The sequence below is a fragment of the Tympanuchus pallidicinctus genome, unplaced genomic scaffold (assembly GCF_026119805.1).
Source record: "Tympanuchus pallidicinctus isolate F22 unplaced genomic scaffold, pur_lepc_1.0 scaffold1, whole genome shotgun sequence".
Taxonomy (NCBI): Eukaryota; Metazoa; Chordata; class Aves; order Galliformes; family Phasianidae; genus Tympanuchus; species Tympanuchus pallidicinctus.
Window position 1 is genome coordinate 10,801,187 of NW_026294618.1, and position 20,858 is coordinate 10,822,044.

At 36.3% G+C, this 20,858-nt stretch overlaps 1 protein-coding gene across 2 annotated transcripts in view; it reads left to right on the top strand.

Moving 5' to 3' along the window:
• Positions 1–15: 15 nt before the first annotated feature.
• SMC6 (structural maintenance of chromosomes 6) overlaps positions 16–20,858 on the top strand; it is a 30,643-nt gene continuing 9,800 nt past the window's right edge. The window contains exons 1-21 of one of the 2 annotated variants that reach the window (XM_052703940.1): positions 16–130; positions 871–1,017; positions 2,346–2,497; positions 4,178–4,295; positions 5,878–5,983; positions 7,066–7,202; positions 7,408–7,469; positions 8,209–8,289; positions 8,876–8,977; positions 9,129–9,248; positions 9,341–9,439; positions 10,483–10,629; positions 11,020–11,108; positions 11,591–11,755; positions 12,769–12,947; positions 14,624–14,825; positions 14,961–15,075; positions 16,621–16,781; positions 17,872–18,007; positions 18,940–19,020; positions 20,426–20,596. In XM_052703940.1, coding sequence (XP_052559900.1) covers positions 2,351–2,497; positions 4,178–4,295; positions 5,878–5,983; positions 7,066–7,202; positions 7,408–7,469; positions 8,209–8,289; positions 8,876–8,977; positions 9,129–9,248; positions 9,341–9,439; positions 10,483–10,629; positions 11,020–11,108; positions 11,591–11,755; positions 12,769–12,947; positions 14,624–14,825; positions 14,961–15,075; positions 16,621–16,781; positions 17,872–18,007; positions 18,940–19,020; positions 20,426–20,596 — 2,418 coding nt within the window. In that variant the 5' untranslated portion in view covers positions 16–130; positions 871–1,017; positions 2,346–2,350. The remainder of the gene's footprint in view (positions 131–870; positions 1,018–2,345; positions 2,498–4,177; positions 4,296–5,877; positions 5,984–7,065; positions 7,203–7,407; positions 7,470–8,208; positions 8,290–8,875; positions 8,978–9,128; positions 9,249–9,340; positions 9,440–10,482; positions 10,630–11,019; positions 11,109–11,590; positions 11,756–12,768; positions 12,948–14,623; positions 14,826–14,960; positions 15,076–16,620; positions 16,782–17,871; positions 18,008–18,939; positions 19,021–20,425; positions 20,597–20,858) is intronic. The other variant, XM_052704015.1, reaches the window with a different exon arrangement.

Below are 20,858 nucleotides of genomic sequence, written 5' to 3' on the forward strand. Positions count from 1 at the left end.
AGCGCGCATGCGCCGCGCTCTTGGCGGCTCTTCCGTTACGCATTCCCTTCCGCGCCGCTGCCTGAGGAAGCGGTGTTTTGCCCGCGTTCAACTTTCTGCCGGTCAACGGTCCCGCCGGCGGCGAGGGCAGGTAGGGCGAGGAGCGATTGACCCCGTGGGGCTGCAGTGGTTGGGGGCGGCTGCGGTGGAGCGAAGGTTGCGATCGTTTCCCTGGTGAGGCCGCACCTGTCCTGTTCTGCGTGCTATGTGTAGTGAATGCACCCTGTCTCCCTATGCTGTGGCTTTAGTGATGGGAGCACTTCTCTGCTGTCAAGTGTAAGAGTGCTTATCCTGTATTAAGTGATACTGTGTTTTCCTTTTATGCTCTTGTTAGGTGCATAACAATTACTTGTAATAATTTGCATTAATTGGTGATGTTTTTATAACTGGATTTGTCGTGCCCATATTTCTTCATGGTTGTTGCTGTGGGCTTTGTTTGTAACTGTGCTTGTTCATTCCATGCTAGTAAGTTTCATGCTCTTTACTGAATTGATGCTTTTGTATTGTCTTTTGCAATGGCAGTCTGATTATCACTTATATTACTGATGTTCCTGAATTTGTCATCACAAATTTCCATTCACTGTCCTATATATGGCAATATAGCCATAAATTTAGACTTTGAATTTAAAATATGATGTATGTTGTGTCTAGTCCTTGTAGCAAACTTCTGTTAACCTTTGTCAATATTATTTGTTGTTGACTTCCCATTAACTTATTTTATGTCTTAAAATGTACTAATGTTTATTTTTGCCAGTTGATGGAATTCATACCGCTGGTCTTTAATATTAATTACAGCATTTAAGACATGTATTTTTTTTCTTCTTCGTCGAGTGGGATTTCAATGGAACAACAGAGTGGACAAAGATCTATCTTCATGTTAGAGTAATGGATAAATTCCAAGGATTTACAAGTAACCCTTTGCTGATATGAGTTACAAAGAGATGGTTCTATAAGAGACTGAAAGTAACACAGTAAAAGGTATGTAACTGTATGATGAAATGTATTTGTTGCTTGCTTTACAAGTATGGTATTAGACTGTGTAACGTAAAAGAACATCAGCTGGGAAGTTTATTGTGTTTCTGTCTTTTGAAACTTCTCCATTACACTTAATAGGAAGAGTTGTATACTGTTTTTTATCAACTGTGTGCACTAAGACAACGAGGAAATTATTAAGCACTGCTTATGAAAGTCAAGGAATAGTCACAGAAGAAATTCAGTAGTCTTTGTAGTGGTGTCATAAATTGTAATGTCTGTGGTGTTTGATGTAATAAATGCTACTGCCTGTGATGCTTGTAAGTATGAGTCTTTTGTCTGTTGAAATCAGGCTAATGTTATAGCAGAACATTAAGATGGCTCAGGTAGAAGAACAACAGAATTCTAGGGTTTGTAAGTGACCTCTAGAAATCATCAAGGCCAGCCCCCTCCCCCCCAGCTAAAGCAGATTCCCTACAGTAGGTGACACGGGAAAATGTGCAGATGGGTCTATCTTGAGCAGAAAAACATTCCAAAATGTTTCCAATTACTCCACATATTTTGGTATCAAAAAATCATGTGGTGGATATCAGTTGAAGCATGGTCAGAACATTTATCAATAGTATGGACTACTATTCCATTGTGTGTTGTCTTTGTAGAAATGTGACCTTTTTTTCTTCTATGGCTGAATGTGATCTTGCTTGCCTTCTGTAGTGTTTTCAGTCTCTAGATGTTACGAATGTAGAAAGTGTTTTTTGAGGAATAAGAAGCACATCCTGTTGCAGAAAAGACTACATTTTGACTAGTCTTAATACTTGATGTTTTGATTATATGTGACTTGAGTAGACTTGGTTACTTTTGCAAGATTCGTTTGGTAGCCACATTAGTGCAATGGGTTATTTCTCAATTTGTAAAGGAAGTATTTGTATATGCATACACATGTAGGTATGTTCTCAGAGAACTGTAATTCAGTTTGCTTTTCATGACAGAGATAGAACCTTACAAAGACATGTATGCTTTCTGCAGAAACTGCATAAATCTAAATGATCCTCTCTTTTGCTTTTTGGTATCTCAGATAGAATCTAGGTTGACCTCTGTTGGTAATCCAGAAACTCAACTTGATTAGAATGATGAAGTTGTTTTTCTTCTTATTATAAAGCCTTTTGCAAAATAAGCTTAAGCTTAAATTCACTGAGATTTTAGTTCAATGCAACATTTGCTATGATCTTTATATTTCTTGTGTCAATTTAAATAAATACAGTCTGTGTTGTTATCTGTTGGTGTGTTCTCATTTAACAGATAGGTTTCAATCTGTTACTTTCATGTTTTCTCAGTACTCATGGGTAAGAGAAAGGAAGAAAGTGTTTCAAAGCCTCCATCCCACAAAAGACAGAAACAAGAACACACAGATGAACATAGTGATGAGTCTGGTGATGAAGAAAACTCACTATTTTCAGCTGATAATAGCTGTTTCTCTTTAACATCAGTAAGTTGTTCTAAAAAATCCCCCTAAAAATTGATATTTAAAAAAAAAAAAGTAAACCTGTGGCTTTGGTTGATTTTTTTTGAAGTAAGTCTTAAATATAGGATTCAATGGAACCAATACAACAAAATGAAACAATTAGAGTTAATGACTGTAATAGGACTTCTGAATGAGTTCACTCTTTTTTTAGATCATGTATTTTTGGCAGTTGATCATAAAGCAATGTGTAGGTCACTTGAAAAGTGGTGCCTCCTATTTCACAGAATCATAGGATTGTTTGAGTTGGAAGGAGCCCTTAAAGATCATTTAATCAAACTCCTGTGCAATGAGCAGGGACACCTACAGTTCCATCAGGGTGCTGAGCCCCATCCCTCCGATTTTGAACATCTTCAAGGACAGAGCTTCCTCCTCCACTCTGGGCAACTTGTTCCAGTGCCTCACTACCCTTTTGGTAAAAACTGCTTCCTTATATCCATTCTAAATTTCCCATCTTAGTTTGAAACCATTTCCCCCTTGTCCTGTCACAAAAGACCTTGCTAAAGAGTCTGTCCCCTTCTTTGTTATAACCATCTTTTGAATATTGCAATTCTGTTATCAGATCTACCCAGAGCCTTCTCTTCTCCAAACTGGATTGCTTCATGTGTAAAAAAAATGACACATATTCAGTGATACACCTTTGCTTCATCTGCACTTCCATGTCTGATGCCATTTTATCACATTGCCACTCTGCTGCACAGAACAAAATGTAACGGAATGCTGGCAAGAAGGTTCAACCTCTACTCCCATCCCACCACCATCCACATCTGACATTATGAAGCAACATAATAAAATAGGAGGCACTATAGCATAGTATGGTATCCTAGTTTTATGGAATGAATACTACTGAAATTGACAAGTAAAGCAAAAAGACTTTACAGAATTATTGCATTAGGAAAAGTAGAAAGTGTATTTAGAAAAACATGATTTGCTGAAAAAAGCACTGAATGCTTTCATTTCATAGCTGATGCTTGCAAACGAATAACAGAAATGTTTGAAATGCAATGAAACTTGAAGACGTGAATATTCTTTTCTCTTTTTCTGCAGTAGTTGAATTTCAAGTTCGATGGTAGTCTTTTTAAAAATATTTACTGAGCTTAAATATATAGCTTTGCATATTATAAGATACTGATGTTGAGTTATAGAGAGATATAAATTGAGATACTACTCTTCATTTTCTTGAATAGTATTCTCTATTCTGTGTCACTCCTGAAATTTTTTCTTGGTTAGAAAACTTTTTCACAAGCATTGATAATAAAACAAAAATCTGTTGTCAGAAAAGTACTTTGGGAGTTGTACATGAAGTGTTATTTCAATAACAAGAAGTCTTTCTATGATACTCCTTATTAACTGCTCTAATAATTGTTTGTAATGTATGATCTTAATCTTTGATGTTATGTAAAATAAAAGTTAGAGAGATAACTGATCAATTTTCACTAACTGTTTTTATCTTGATTGACATAATAACTGTTCTGTAATGAGCAATTTTCATAGTATCATGGATGAATGCTGATTTCCTTGTGGTTTGTTACCATTCATGCTTTTTATCATAGTAATTTGAATTCTCATTATATTTAAAGTATGTGAAATGTGTTTCATTAAAACACACAAGTGACGTAATATCTGACGTAATATCTGATTATTTAGACTGTAGGGGAAGCTGGGATAATTGAAAGTATCCAGCTGAAGAACTTCATGTGTCATTCGATGTTGGGGCCTTTTCAGTTTGGATCGAATCTCAATTTTATTATTGGAAACAATGGAAGTAAGTACTAATTGTATCGTTGCTATATGGAAGAACACTTTTGTTGAGACTTTAAAATGTATAATTTCTATTTGAAAAAGAATTGCTAGTTCATCTCTGAATCTTTGGGGACTGTATCATAGAATCACCAAGGTTGGAAAAGACCCACAGAATCACCCAGTGCAATCATCCACCAGTCACCATTTATTCTCACTAAACCATGTCCCTCAACACAAAATCCAAATGTTCCTTGAACACCTCCAGGGTCAGTGATTCCACCACCTCCCTGGGCAGCCCATTGCAGTGTCTGACCACTCTTTCAGAGAAGCGGTATTTCCTAACATTCAGCCTGAATCTTCCCTGGTGCAACTTGAAGCTGTTCCCTCTAGTTCTATCACCAGGTACATGAGAGAAGAGGCCGACCCCCCCCCAGCTCACTACAGTCTCCCTTCAGGTAGTTGTAGAGAGCAATAAGGTCTCCCCTGAGCCTCCTCTTCTCCAGACTGAACAATCCCAGCTCCTTCAGCCGCTCCTCATAAGGCCTGTGCTCCAAACCCCTCATCAGATTTGTCCTTCTTTGAACCGCTCCAGGGACTCAATGTCTTTCTTGCATTGAGGGGCCCAAAACTGGACACAGTACTGGAGATTTGGCCTCACCAGTGCTGAGTACAGGGGGACAATTGCTTCCCTGTTCCTGCTGGCAGTACTGCTTCTGATGCAAGCCAGGGTGCCATTGGCCTTCTTGGCCACCTGGGCACACTGCTGGCTCATGTTCAGCCAATACCCCCAGGTCCGTTTCCTCTACGCAGTCTTCCATCCCCTCTGCCCTAAGGCTTTAGTGTTACCTGGGGTCGTTGTGGCCAAAGTGCAGGACCCGGCATTTGGTCTGGTTGAGCCTCATTCCATTGGCTGTAGATGGATTCAATTTTATACTTGAGAATCACAGTCTATCCCAGTAGTGCAAAGCTAGTGAAAAGAGTTTTAAATTCGGACATTTATGAAAGATAATGTAAGTAAAACTTTTCATAGCTAAATTATACATAAATTTAAGTTTCACATAGGCATGTATTCATTTTTTAAATACACAGTAGTTATCCAAGTATATGTCAACTTGAAACCGTTCTAGCAGGATGTTGTACTTACCCAAGTTAATTTATTTTGGAGGGAGAATTTCAAAAGTTATACATAGATGTTAAAGAGGGCTTAAAATTTCCCTGGTAGTTAACTATGTGTTAACATATGATTATATGTGTTGCTTTCTTTTGTATTATATGTGTTTTCTGTGTGCTTTTAAGAAACGGAATTTTCTTTCTCCCTGAGATAGAACATCTCATTGAACACAAATTAATGAGGAGAGCAGCAGAAGTTTGGCTCAGCATGTTTTCTGGGGGAGAAACTTGGAAATGCCTGATTTAAGATATTCTTTCCTAGATTTGTGGCTGTTTTATATATCTGACAAGCTGAGATGCAACTGCTTCAATATGTAAGCAGTTGGCAACTTTAGTACAAATGAACTGAAGATGAAGACACAGTAACTTTCGTTTTTTTCTGTTTCTTGTTTTTTGTTTGAAGAAAAAAAAAACCTTCAGTGCTTCTGTTACAGGTGGAAAAAGTTCTGTTTTAACTGCGCTGATTGTTGGGCTTGGAGGAAAAGCCACTGCTACTAATAGAGGTTCCTCGTTAAAATTGTTTGTAAAAAGTGGAGAGACGTAAGTATAAGTTCCTTAGTTTTAAGGTGCAATATGTTTCGAGACTGATTCAGGTTAGTTGCTCAGTATTCTGGCAACTTAATTCTTCTCTGATCTCCTACTAGGTCTAACAGATAAAAATAAAAATCAAAATGCTGAAAGGGCCACGTTAAAAATAAATGGAAATGTACCAGTAGCATGCTATTCGCCAATGCACATAAAGAATACTGCTTAAGTTAGTTCTCATGTATTAGATGTACTGGAATATCCTTCAGACAGATTGAAGAGTTCATTTAGAAAGTTCACCAGAAATGAGTCATTACTGTTCTGTGCACACGAGTTTAATTCTTTCTGTCTTTCTAGTGACATGAGTGTATGCACAGTGCAAAGACCTTGACACATGGGGGGATTATTTAATGTGTAGGATGTGAATTAATGTCTGCTGCAAGAGTGGGGATAGTGTGTTTAGGGGAACCAGAAAAAAAAATGAGGTTTAAAACCTTGTCTTTACATAAAGCTGCAACTTGAAGCCCCAGACTTTTCCTTTCAGAAATATTTGGAGTAAAATTGCTTCAGTACCTGCCTTGTGTAGTAACATTTCAGCATTCCCATTAGAAACAGAACATCTGAATTCAGAATTGAAACCATATCCCTTCTTTTCCAAAAAGAAAAACAAACAAACCTTTAGTAGTGAACTATAGGTTACTTTGTTCAGGGATGGCTATACGAGCCAAGCAATTTGTAAGCTTATAAGCTGGCCTGGAGATAAGGGAACAACCAGAAAGGAGCTTGATAATGCAACTTGAAGATGAAGGTACTGAGGTATGAAGGAAAAGTGGGAGAGTCTGTACATTTGCTTTTTGCTCATGACTTACCTGAAGTTGCAAACAAAACAGTGTGATGATCTTTCTGTCCAGTTGTCTTCAATGCTGTTTTGGCTTTGATATCATCAGTGTGTTTTGTTCCAATCTGTACTATGAATGACTTTTTGTAGAAAATTATTAAGTTCTGATTTTATTTTTCTTTTTAATTTATAACTCATTTCAGCTATTGGTGGATGCTTGTGTGTTTACTCTTTGTTTGTTTTTTTTTTTTTCCTTTAGTTCTGCAGATATCTCAGTAACACTGCAAAACCAAGGCAGAGATGCATTTAAACCAGAACTGTATGGAGACTCTATTATTGTGAATACGCACATTAATCTGGAAGGGAGCAGAACATACAGACTGAAAAGCAAATCTGGTTGGTGATAGTTTGTTTTGCCCTCAATCTTTAAATGCTTTAATGGTTTAATTACTTTAAATGAATTTTCTTAGAAGGTTAACTTCTTAAGGATTTTCTTAGAAGGTTAACTTTTCTGTATCTGTGTTGGCATGTTAGACTGCAGTATGCTGGCATGTCACAGCAGTTACTTTTCTCTCTCAAACACTCTTCCTCTCCCCATCAGGTACTGTGATTTCTTCAAAAAAGGAGGAACTCTTAGGAATGCTGGATCACTTTAATATACAGGTAATTATTAGTGTTTCAATTCTGTTTAATTTAAGACATTAGCTTGTGATGTTTCATTTTTCTAAATGAGAGAAGTTTGCCTTTTCCTCATTATGATCATTTACAATGGCAAGAGAGCATTAAAATTTAATATACCTTGTGCAGTGCTGGATAAGACCTTATTCCGTGCAGGTCAGTGTTCACTGTCATCTACAAGCTTGGTATATCCTGTCAATGAAAGATAGCACTGGTAGACTTTGTTCATATGCAAAGCTTTTTTTTTTTTAATCACCTGCTGATTCTTTCGGTTTTTGCTGTTCTGTCAGTTTTTTGTTTTTCCTTATTTTTTTTTTCTACTTAAGTGATTAATGAAAAATCAGTTACTTTATACTTGATGTGCACTATTCAAAATAGTGCACCTGTCAAACAGTATAAACTTCTGTTACTGTGTAATGATTTTATTGTGGAAACTTGTGTAAGAAAATATTAGGCAATTCCTTGAGTTGAATGTGATACTTTGGGCAGTTGATGAAAGAAGAATTAAACGTTGTTGCACAAAATTCCCAATTCAGGACTTGTTAAGTAAATAAAACTTCCCTGATGTCACTGATTCTTGTGAAAACAATTCCTTAGATGCCTTTATTGTGTGGCAGTGTTGTATTTGGAGTGTCTGTGTGTGTGTGTGTCCCTTTCAGGGATGTGAGATTATAAGTCTTTTTTTCCCTAAAATATAAATGAAGTAACGTATCCAATATTACAGGTAGAAAATCCTGTGTCTGTTTTAACCCAAGAGATGAGTAAGCTCTTCTTACAGTCTAAAAATGAGGGTGACAAGTATAAGGTAAGAAAAATCATGTAACACTTTGATTAAGTAATGAATGGTAACTTTCAGAATTAGTCAGTTGGTTTCAAGTAATTATTTAAAAAATGCAGCCCAGAGAAACAAGCAAACAAAACATTTGAAGCCAAAATATTGATTTCAAATTTGTAGAGGCGCTATTAAGAGGTAGGAAAAGAAAAATCATATTCAGAAATCTAAATTTTAAATATCTAATTGGAGCAATTATACACTTTGCAAAAAACAGTTTTTTGAATTTTTTTTTTCCTCTGGTGGCATTGATAAATTCATAATTGTTTTTGTACTGCTGAGTTAGTTCACTGGACAAAAGTACCCCATGGGTTTTTTACTATAGGTGTTATTTAACACATGTAGCAGTCACATCCAGGCTGGATGTGGCTCTGGGCAGCCTGGTCTGGTGCTTAGCAGCTCTGCATGTAGCTGGGGGGGTTTGAAATCAGATGATCATTGTGGTCCTCTTCAACTCAGGCCATTGTATGATTCTATGATTTTTCTATGATAATTATTTTAAGTTCATTTAGGTATGCTGCTGAATCTGACATCTGCATTTTTCTTAATCCCCCATTAGTTTTTTATGAAGGCAACTCAGTTGGAACAAATGAAAGAAGATTATTCGTATATCATGAAAACTAAAGAAAATACACGTCTTCAGATAGAACAAGGAGTAGAGGTATGTTAAAATTATAATCATTGTTAGTACTGTTTTGAGCACTGAAATAATTAGTAGTTGAACTGCTAAGCTCCAAAACGTACCTTTCCAATGTCTCATTGCATTGTAGCTTCATGTACTCACAGTGGAACTTTTTTGGTTTTTTTTAAAGCGTCTGAAAGAGCTTAAGCGAATTTACTGTGAAGAAAAGGAGCGCTATGAAAGCATTGAGTGTGTGAACGAAATGCAGAAACGTCTTGAAGAGCTGAAACATAAAATGGCCTGGGCAGTGGTAAATTTCTTGATAAAGTGTTTCCTCAAGAGAAGCTTACTTTAAATTATTTCTGAATTACTGCAGACATTCTGATATATGCTGATATTTAGGTGGCTGAGATGGAGAGAGAAATACAGCCGATCAGAGAAGGCATCAAAGCTGAAGAAGGAAATACAGAAAAGTTTGATCAGAAGCTGGAAGAATGTCAGGTACATAAAAGGTTTTAAACCATATGTTAATTTCCAGCTTCCTCAGCTCAGGGATAGAAATAGTATTTAATTTGGATGCTCCTTTAACTTTAAGATGCTGAAGCTGGCCATCTTGGCTTTTTACAAGATGCTGCAAAAACCTTACAAATAGCAGTAGTTACCATTTACGCACTTACTTGGCCACCTAAAGCATAGCAGTAACACTTGCATTCCACATTTCATTGGACAGAAATACTAAGATGCTTAGTTTTCAGCTGATTGTTAGGGGTACATGTGTGTATTGCTTTCATGCTGATAGCTTTCATTTAGGTAAAGGTTATGTTGTGTTGACTGGGAATTTGGGATGGCTAATGTTGCTTGTTGCAGCGAATGGCAATTTAGACTGTTTCATGGTTGAGAGTCCTTCCTTACTCAATGTTTATTTCTATAACAGTAGAGTGTAGTGATTCAAAGAGGTACTTGGAAATAAAACAAATTATTTGGATAGTACTTAAGTCTTCTGGAGGTAACAGGAAAGAATAATAAAAGACGAACATTCAGAGTTATGTATAAAACACATAATTTGCAGAAAAATTCTATACAATGTTATTTTAAACTTTTTAGCCTCTTAAAACTCCTCCAAATTTTCTGAATTGGAACTCATTTTTCACTGAAATTTTTAATATGCAAAAATTAGAAGTATATATTTTTGCAATTCAAGTGTTTTTACTTCATGGCCATACACATCTATCTGTGTGGTATTGAGGAAACTTTGTCTGGATGGTGGTCTCATCTCTTTCCATGGCAGTGCACTTGGCCTTACTGCAGAAGTAGTCTCATATTTTAGTAAAACCTGAGTAAGAAAAGAAGGTTTGATAGTGCATTGGTTTCCGGAGTGTGCTCCTATGTTTATTTTCCTCTTTGCATATCTGTAGTATCAATTACATATAAGACATGTCAGCAAATGGATTCTTTTCAGTGGTATTTCTTCTATAGCATGAAGAGATTCTGAAGATTCTTTTTTTCCATTTCTACACAAATGTCATTCTCTTGTTGCCCTAAAGATAAAAGTAAATGAAGCAGAAGAAAAGTGCAAAGCAATACAAGAGCAGTTGATAACAGTAAATGGTGAAGCTGAAGCCCTGCATACTCAATGTATGTCTTCAAAAGCTGAAGTTCAGACAAGAAGAAAAGCAGTCAATGAAGCTGAGGTAGGCAAAGGAACTTATTTAAAACCTTGGTCCTGTCCGTGCTCTACCCATATGTACTTCTTTGTCTGTGTCTAGGCTTTATGAGTGTCATATAGCTCAGTGTAGTTTAAAATAGGTGTAATTTCTGGCTTGACTGGCAAGCAGCTTCTGTTCGCAGTCATGAAGTTTATATCTTTTCACAGGTGTTAAGAAATGGACAGCTTAAGTCAGCACTAATAAGATTCAAATGGATGAAATGGAAGGAATAACAAAGTTAAATTAAAGTTCTTCTTGTCTCAAGTATTGATAATTGTTTGTTGTACAGATGCAGTTCAGTGTTTACTTCCTCGAAATTGTAATTGTGTTGAAATTACTCTTCCATTAAACTAATATGCCCTATTTCCTTCACAGGTGCTTTATAATCGTGTCAGAACTGAGCTGAAACGTCTGGCGAAAGATGATGAACAGCTACATAACCGAATTGAGGAAATGAAAAAGAGGTAAATACTCGTACTGTGATGTTGTGTTGTTAGTGGATAGATATGTACAGAGTGAGTTCTTCTGAGTAATGAGAAAATCTACAGCAAGAGAAAAAAATTATTTAAACTTTCACTGGCTCCACTCAAATATTTAAACATCTCTACTTTGTATAACGAGGTTTCCATTGGATGATGATGAGGCAATTGGGCAGGAAAAAAAAAGCTTTCCTTTTTCCTGATGACATTTTCTAGCTTACACAGTGTTGCAATATAATTAATCATTAAATCAAATGTAATAGGAATGCAACCAGGAGAGAGTTATGTATGATTACAAATGGAAAATGAAATAAATCACTGGTACCTGTTTTGTAGATATTGTAAATGCTCTGAATCTTAAATATAAATTTTTGATACATAGATCTTATATATGTTGCATGTAAATAAAGTCTGTATCACAAATCATCGTTCTCTTTTCAAATACTGAAGTATGATGACTTTTCTAGTGCTTACCAGGCTTCAGAGCCTGAAAGGCTGGAAAAACAAAGGAAAATCACACAGTTAAAGGAGAAGTTGAAGGCACTTCGTGATGAAGAAATAATGATTGGCCAACAGATGCATCAGTTTCAGCAAGCTATTTATAAGCATAAAGAAGAATTTGCTAAGCTTAAGTAAGTTAGTTTTTGAACATAACTATTTTTCTTCATATTGTTGAGATCTCTTCTTAAGTACCTGCAATTCTTTGTGTTCTTGACATGTTAGGCTCCAGTTTCTGTATTTGTTTCCCCCACCTACTTCCTTCCTCAGTTATCATAGGACTTGCTAAACTTTTCTTTGGCAAAATATGACTGAAGCTAGAAAATTTTGGAGAGTTAACAAAACTGTACAGGATAGTTATTATATCGTATCTAAGTACAGATTTATAGACTTTGAACCGTTTGCTTTAGATGTCTGTTTACCCATGATTGAACTAGAAAAACAACGTGTTCCTAGGTTTTGATTTGGGAACCTGAACTTTTGTACAATGGTCACCTGAGAGCTTTGTGGTGATGTTGGTATTTATTGTTCTAAGAGATTTGGGAATTGTTGCGTATTACAACTGAAGTATTACTTCAGCCATCTTTTACCTTTAGAGAAGATAGTGAAATATGAAAATAGAAAGTTATATTGATTCTTTGTTGTTTGTTTTTTTTTTTTGTCATTTTTATGTCATTTTTATGTTGCTTACAGAGCAACACATGCTATAAATTTACAGTTTGTTAGATGTCTTTATTTGTATTAAAAAATCATGTTAGAATACTCTCCTGCTATATGCTTTTTTTCTTCAGTTAAATGTTAGTGAAATTGTACTGCTTGCTATTTTTGGAAACATTTCTGTTCATCTGCTTTGATGGCATTTGTACCTTCATTTGTGACTTCTGTTTCTACCTCTCACTGTGGTTAAGAAGAAAAGTAATGTAAAACTGTGTGGCAAAGTAGCATTTTCTTGTGTGGGGTTCTTTTCGTTTTTTGTTTCATGTTCTTTGAAGCTCTAAAAATAGTTGCAAGTGTGTAGCTCACTGTACATTGAAATACTGAAGTTCTGACATGCTGTCCTATTATATTAGTTTTTGAAAAATAAGATAACTATATCTGTGAAATCAAGGCTGTTCTTCTACTGGAAAAAAAATATATCTTCTCTTAGGAGAGAAGACTCTGATGTGAGACAAGACTTGGATGCTAAACAGAAGCACCTGAGAGAGCTGAGAGATAGTAAAACAAATGCCTTTAAAAGATTTGGACAGCATATGCCATCATTGCTTGAAGAAGTTGAAATAGCCTTCAGGCAAGGGCAATTTAAACACAAACCTGTTGGACCTTTAGGTAAGAATGACAGCTTTTCAGTTTTTCCAAAACAATTTTTGGGCTTTTTCTTTGTGGGTTTTATTGAAGAGCTGATAACGTCAACAGTGAACTTCAGAAAATCTGTTGTTTGTGAAGCTTCAGATGTATCTTCAGTCTGGAAAATACAGAGGGAAGTTCTGTGCATGGGTGCCAGTGTATACTGAAAGACTATACCATAGCTAAGATTTCAGTGCAAATAGCTGAGCTTCCTTCTGTGTTGCAAGTATCCTCTGCATGCTGCATAGATCTTGTGTAGAGTATTACTTCAGTGAGATGATAGGCTTTATGTCTCACATCTCCCTTCTGTGCTCCAGTTGACTGTAGCTTGGTGATAGCACTGTCCTAACGTCAGATAGGTTTTTACTTAAAATATACAGTGACTGCCTGGTGGTGTTGTCATGCTTGAGATGTTTTGCATGGAGCAGCTTAGAAAAAACTTTCTTGGAAAGTTTGATTTCGTTTGTGTTGTCAGAGATATTCAAAGCTGGAGTCTCGAGCCCCCAGTACAAGAAAGACAGGGAGCTGTTGGAGAGGGTTCAGGGGGCGACAAATATGATCAGAGGGGCTGGAGCACCTCCCCTACGAGGACAGGCTGAGGGAGCTGGGCTTGTTCAGCCTGAAGAAAAGAAGGCTGTGGGGTGACCTCGTTGTAGCCTATGAACAGGAGGGGAGCCAACTCTTTGAACGGGTAGATAATAGCAGGACAAGGGGAAACGGTTTTAAGTTGAAGAAGGGTAGACTCAGGTTGGATATGAGGGAGAAGTTCTTTACTATGACAGTGGTGAGGTGCTGGAACAGGCTGCCCAGAGAGGTTGTGGATGCCCCATCCCTGGAGGTGTTCAAGGCCAGGTTGGATGGGGCCCTGAGCAGCCTGGTCTAGCTGGGGGAGGTTGGTGGGGAGGTTGGTGGCCCTGCATGTGGCAGGGGGTTGGGGATTCATGATCCTTGAGGTCCCTTCCAACCCTGTGATTCTGTGAGGCTGACAGGCAGGGACGTTGGAGCTTAAGGATCCTTGAGGTCCCTTCCAACCTAAGCCATTCTATGATTCAAAGCTCTGTTCAGTTTGTAAGTGGCAGTAAGGGCTTCAGCGTGTTCTAGAGGTAAATGCAAAGACAGGATGCTTAATTAATGGGAGTACCAGGCGCTTACTGCAGAGTGAGGATGTGTGAACACAGGACTACCAAAAGGTGATATACAATGGGAATCCTCACAATAGTTTGATTTGCAGTGTAGCTGTTCCTCTGCCTTTAGCCTTAAAGCGTGAAATTGTTAGCAAGTGATCTTTGCCCTGATTTGCTCTTCCTTTTCTGCTGTCAGATATGTGCCACAATGGAATTAACAGTGACCTTCTAGAATTTTTAGGGGGAGGGAAAGAAAAGCAGTAAGCCTATATATGTAGGCTTCTCTAGGAAGAGATATTGTCTGTATGTTCAGGGATAGCCTGTCTGTTTTGCTATTTTCTTTAGTTAAAGTTTGCTTTTATTTTGGTTTTCTTTTTCTTTTAACAGAGATTTATTTCAGACTCTCTAAAAAAAAAAAAAAAAAAAAGGAAAAAACAAACAAACAAACAAACAAACAAACCTGAAGTGATAAAAGTGCACTGCTTAAGTATGTTATAGACAAAAGCTAAAGCTTTGTCTTTTGTGTTTGTTTAGGTGCTTTCATTCATCCAAAAGATCCTGAGCTATCTCTGGCTATTGAGGCTTGTTTAAAGACCTTAGTTCAGGCATTTTGCTGCGATAATCATAGTGATGAAAGAATTCTTCAGCAACTGATGTCAAAATATTATCCACGTGGAGCTAGACCTTCAATAATTGTAAATAAATTTCATGATAAGATTTATGATGTTAGACACAGGTAAGTTGTGATTGGAGTGTTGCTACGTAGCTACAGTGATTCAAATTATTAAGAGTTGAAAGGAACTATTTGTAATACAATTTAAAGAATCTTGTGTAAGTTTTATGCATGGTTGTTTTTTCTTCTTTTCTTTAGTGCAGTTCATCATCCAGAGTTCCCATCAGTTCTCACAGCGTTGGAAATAGATGGTGCAGCGGTTGCTAACTGTTTGATCAATGTGAGGGGTATAGAAAAAGTCCTGCTAATTAAAGTAAGGCTCTCCACTCCCTACAGGCCTTTAAAGAAAGGCATTATCTCTTTGTATAGTAAATACAGGACCTTCTCTGGTTTTTGCTTATCACAAACTCTGAGGCAGGGAATTCTTCCATCCCTGAAAGGCTGAGGGATTTGAACTAGTTGGACCTTAAGGTCCCTTCCAACCCAACCGTTCTATGATTCTATGAAGCATAACTTCCAGACTCGCCGAGAAGAGGTGAGGTCTCTGGCTCACTGGACCCAAACTGCAACAATTATCAGTGTTTTAATGCAGTACACAGATGTGCATTTCTCCTGGCAGGCCTTCCATAAAGGCACTCATGACACATAATATGCTGTCCGTATCCCACTTTGAACACCATTTTCTGCTTAGACAATGACCATCATGGCCCTAAATATGGGCCTTATTTAAGAATCAGTGAGATTAGAGCTTTTACTCTTGTTATTTCCTTAATCTTCCTTCACTGTCTCGCCACATCACTGTGCTCATAGGTCTTGACTTCTCTCTTGAGCAGAGATTACTTCTGGTCAGTCAAAAAATCATGCTGATTTCTGCTCTGTGGCTGCTTGGGATGTCACTGTCCAACATCCCTGGGTATTCCTTGGCATTTTTCTCTACAGAGATCTCCCTGTTTCTTTCCAGGATTGTCCCAGTTTATTCTGAGAATGCACATCACATTTCTGGGCCCCTAATTTATCTGTTTTTTTCAGTCTAAAATGTGTACCTGCGATCAGCCTCCGAATTGTTGTGTCTTTACTACTTGTCAGATAAAGGATGTGTCAGTTTTCCGTAGTCCATGTGTTACCAAAACTTGTAGTCACCACTTCCACATAAACCTAGCAAGTAGCAGGCTTGTGCTTGAGAATTCCAAATCTTTTTGGCATTCGCCCACTCATGTCTATGTGAAATCATTTTCCATCTGATTGTGTTTCCATCTGGTCCTTTTAAGACCTAACTGAACAATTTCAACTGAATCTGAAAAAAATTGAAAAAAGTGTAGTGTAGAGGAAGTAATACTTCAGCATGTATGAGTGTATAAATAGTAATTTCCTCAGACAAAGACACTTGTGACCATTTAATCTGACAGTGACAATTGTTTTTACCAGCAGATTTCCCAATCTTTAATTTAATTTTGTTTGATGTACTTAGCAGATCTCTTTAAAACATTATTTCCTCGGTGTGTATTCCACTTCTGATAATTAAATATATTTAGTGTGTAGTGACCTTTTGATTACTGATTTATTATTATTTTTTTTCCCCCCATGGCAAATTACAAGGGACTGATCAGACTACATAATTTACAGTTTAGAAACTGGCAGCTAAACTAAGTGGATTGTTTTTGAGGACATGGATTGTTTCGAGAACGCGAACGTCTTACTCAATGGAGAAAAGCAGATTGTGACATTACTTTTTCAAATTATTCTTCAATTTCTGCATTTCTTGTTTTTCATTAGTGAGAACTTCTAGATCTGTTTTAAATTGATTTCTGTAATTGTGGTGAATTTTCTATAGGTATGATGAGGCAATTTTGTTTTTCAGAGTAGCTATAAAGCTCGTGAAGTAATGCAGTCTAACAATCCTCCAAAAAATTGTAGAGAAGCTTTCACTGCTGAAGGTGATCAAGTATTTAACAGACGATATTATTCTTCTGATTACCTCAGACCCAAGTATCTAAGCAAAGATGTTGAAGCAGAAATAAGGTTAGCAACTTGCAATGTTGTTTTTGTTTTTTAAAATACCCATACATGTATTTATTGATTTGAATGATGGAATTTTGTATTTGTCTGTTTGGATGTGTGTACATCAGAGACACTCACCTCCCAGTAGTCTCTTTTCTTTCCCACTCTGAGGTTTACATATCATTTTTCAGAATGGAGAATTCTGGAAAACTTCTCTTTCAGTGCCTTTACTATGAAAAAAAAAATTAGTAGTTCATCTTTGAAATCTGGTTGGATTTTTAAAATCTTGAATTCTCACCCAGTAAATTGAGGACACTGAAATACCAAATGTGACCCAAAGTAATGAAACATTCATGAGGAATGGGATATGTGAAATGTGTTAAATTCTGATTCTGGAATGAGACATAATCACTCCAATCCATTTTATGTGTCCTTAACAATAGTTAAGAAATTGATTGAACACTTAAACACAAAGATTATGGGTGTCGTTTGTTTGTTTGCGCTGTGATATTAGTAACATTTTGCCTTCCTTTTCTAGGGATCAAGGACTCTAGCAGAGCTTAGTTATCAATAGATAGTAATAATATAAAATATAATAATAATAATAATAAATATAGGTTTTATTTTGCATTTCAAATAGGCTTACCACATGCTGAAAGAACTCATAGAAGTCTCTGATATCTTTAATAGAAAGAAAAGTATGAGAATGTATGGAATATTTTTTCATATTGTTTTCTCTGTTGTTGGAAGTAGGTTTTTCCTAGTCAAAGCATTTCTCTCAAGAAATATTCCTGTAAGTAGTTCTGCAGTTTAGTTCAGATATTTAGCCTGTTTGCTACAGTTGCTAACAAGAGTTACCAGTGGTTCAAATTACATCAATACTTTGTTCACCTGGGACTAAACAACCATTATCTGGTAGTTATCAACTGTGAGCTCTACTGCAGAGGTTTGGTATTTTTTTTTTACTGATCGGTAATTCACTGATCACAAACCTAAGATATTTTTTGTGATATTTTTCTATGCTTTGCTTTGTCACACATTTATCTGTGGTTGTCTGTATATATAATAATATCCCAGTGTCATTTTTTTTTTTTTTTTTTTTTTTGTAAAGTCTCTTGGAGAATGAAATTGCAAGCCGGAAAGCACAGCTGGCAGCATCTCAGCAACGTCTGTCTTCCACTGAAAAGGAAATTGAGCAGAATGAAAATCATCTTCATCATCATCGACAGCATCAAAAAGAACTACAGGTAAACATAGGCACAGTGTTCCTTTTTAGATTCTGCTCAGTCTTTTCCTGTTTCACTTTGACTTTCCCTTTGAGCAGATGATAATTTTGAATATTTATGCTTACCCTTGCTTTGGCTTTTGTGTGAAAACGCAGAAGATTTTATATGCTAGCAACTATAGAATACTTTCATCATTTAGGATGATGGAAGTTTTGGCAATATTGCTGTTGTTCTTTATGGTGTTCTTGTTTCATTTTGTTTTTTTACTGTTATGCTAAAGCTCATAAATAAAATCTCTGCTGCTATTTTGGGACATAAGTGGAAAATTGTTGCAGTGTTTAGTAGAGGCTTCTTTCTGCTATGTTCCCCTTCTGTATTTCTGTTGAGCATTGCCTTTTTGTTCCCATAATATTGCTTATTTTCCTGTTTTTCATTTATATTCTTGATCTATTTTAGTATGTTGAATATTCCACACTTTAAAGTTTTGTTTAATAAAAAAGATAAATTAAACCATTCTACAACTTATATATTAGTACTTGTTTTCTGCAAGACTTCCCATGCAAGTGGGTGTGATAGATATCTATGGTAACTAATGATGTTATTACTGTTAGGAAATATGATATATACCAATCAAGGTTATATTCAGCAAATCACCAATAAGAACCAGCACACAAATGGCACATAAATTTGTATTAAATGAATGTAAAATATTTTTCATTCAGATTTCATGTTGAATGGAAACATGGTTATAATTTAATGATTTAAAGTGCATATTATTTTCACATTAAGTTCTGCCTTATAAAAATGGATTCCATAGGTAAGCAGGAAGAATTCTGTCTCTCATAGCCACTGATGAAGCTGTAAGTTGAAACGTGTTTCTTTCTATGTAGATTTCAGTGAATGAACAGCTTTTCTTTTTTAGGTAAGCTTAATATTATTTACTTTTTTTCTAGATAAAAATGCGAAGAACAGCTGCAGAAATAGCAGACCTCGAGAATGTTGATGAAATCCAGTATATGGACATCCGTGTATTAGTAAGGAAAGATTACCCAATTTTAACTAATAAGTTTGTGGGATGTTGAATGTTGATAATGATTGACAATTAGAAACAAGCAGGCACCCTAGATACCCTACATTATCATTCCAGGTGCAAGTTGGATAAACAGCAAAGAGTTGTATACTTTACAGAAAGTCTACAGTTATGTCAGTGGTATCATTTTATTTCTGATGGATGTTTGTTTTGTGTTTTGTGTTTTTTTTTTTTTTTTTCCCTACTTTTCCTCCTCTCTTCTTCAAATGAGTGTTGCACTGCAGGTGCATGGAAGGCAAGGTAGTGGTGTCGAGAAATATTCTGTGAATTTCCATTGGTTATTTCAGGTTATACAGTGCCATAAAACGTTGGCTGGGGAAAAGCAGTGAATGTAGGCTTGGAGGTCAGAAGCAGCAGCATCAAAGCATAGATAAAGGACACTCTGGACCATAATAGGAAGAAAGGTTGAGGGAACTGGGCTTGCTTAGCCTGTAGAAGAGAAGGCTCTGGGGTGACCTCTTTGTGGCCTTCCAGTATTTGAAAGGAGCATATAAACAGGAGGGAGAACAACTGTTCACAAAGGTAGATAGTGATGGGACAAGAGGGAATGGTTTTAAACTGAGACAGGGAAGGTTTAGGTTAGATATTAGGAGGAAGTTTTTTATACAGAGGGTGGTGACACACTGGAACAGGTTGCCCAAGGAGGTTGTGGTTGCCCCATCCTTCATAGTTTATCAGTAGGCTGTCTTTCTGTATGTGCGTGTGTGCACGTGTGAGTAAAAATTTCAAAGCATACTCAACAAGTAAAGAATCATTAGGTAATGATTCTGTGAGCTACTTTAAGGTTCAGGGTTTTTTTCTTTTAGACATTCAAGTCCTGTAGGTGTAGGAAATGCACGTTTATCCTTTTAGTGAAGCAGAAAATATTCAATTTCCTCTTTGTAGGAAAATATCATTCTATTTTTTGTATTTGTAAAAAGATTAGTAGCTACTTTGTCAACAACAAAAAATTTTACTGTTGTTTTCTGCTAAGGGTTAATTTATGTATTTATTTCTGATTAGTCCTTTCTTGGATATTTCTTTTTTTTTTTTTTTCTTCTGCACTTCCTTATCACTACTGTGTATTATTAGCTGTTATTTCACTTGATATTTGTCTTTCATTCTTACCTTGCTTTCACAATTGTCTGATTGTGAAGAAGCATCTTAGTATGATACAAGGTTCCACTTAAGTTTTTTTCCAAAACAAGAAGTTTTTTCTAAAACAAGAAGTATGTATGGTGATAATCAGTTAGTAATGGTATAATTGTCTTGGGAACAGTGACTGTACAGTTACTCATCCTATATTCCTGTAAAAATAATGTATAAATACACGTCTTCCTTTTGTTCTTAATTTTATTATATTTTGACAGGAAGATGTGGCTGAAGAAAATAAAAAAAAGATGGAATCTGTAAGACAAGAAATGCAGGAAGAAAGCAGAAAAATGGAAGAACTGAATGGGATTCTTCGGGCAGCTGAGAAAAGATTTGAAGAAATTAAAGAGAAAATGAATCAAGTAGAAGATATCACCAATCCAATTAAGGTAGCAACATTTCCATATTTGAATTTTTGTTTAAATGTTGGGAGGATGGTTTTTCCTGATAGATTTAAGGCCTACTTGAGAAAATAGATCATTTGTGGTTTCCACTTGTTTCTGACAAGGCCTGGCTAAGAATATTCATAACTGGTCAGTTTTCAGAATATTATTTGGAGTTCTGTACAAAATGGTTGTTATTCTATACAGCTACACAATCACAGAAGGTATCGTTACATGGTTTCGATTATTCAAGATTGGAGAATATACT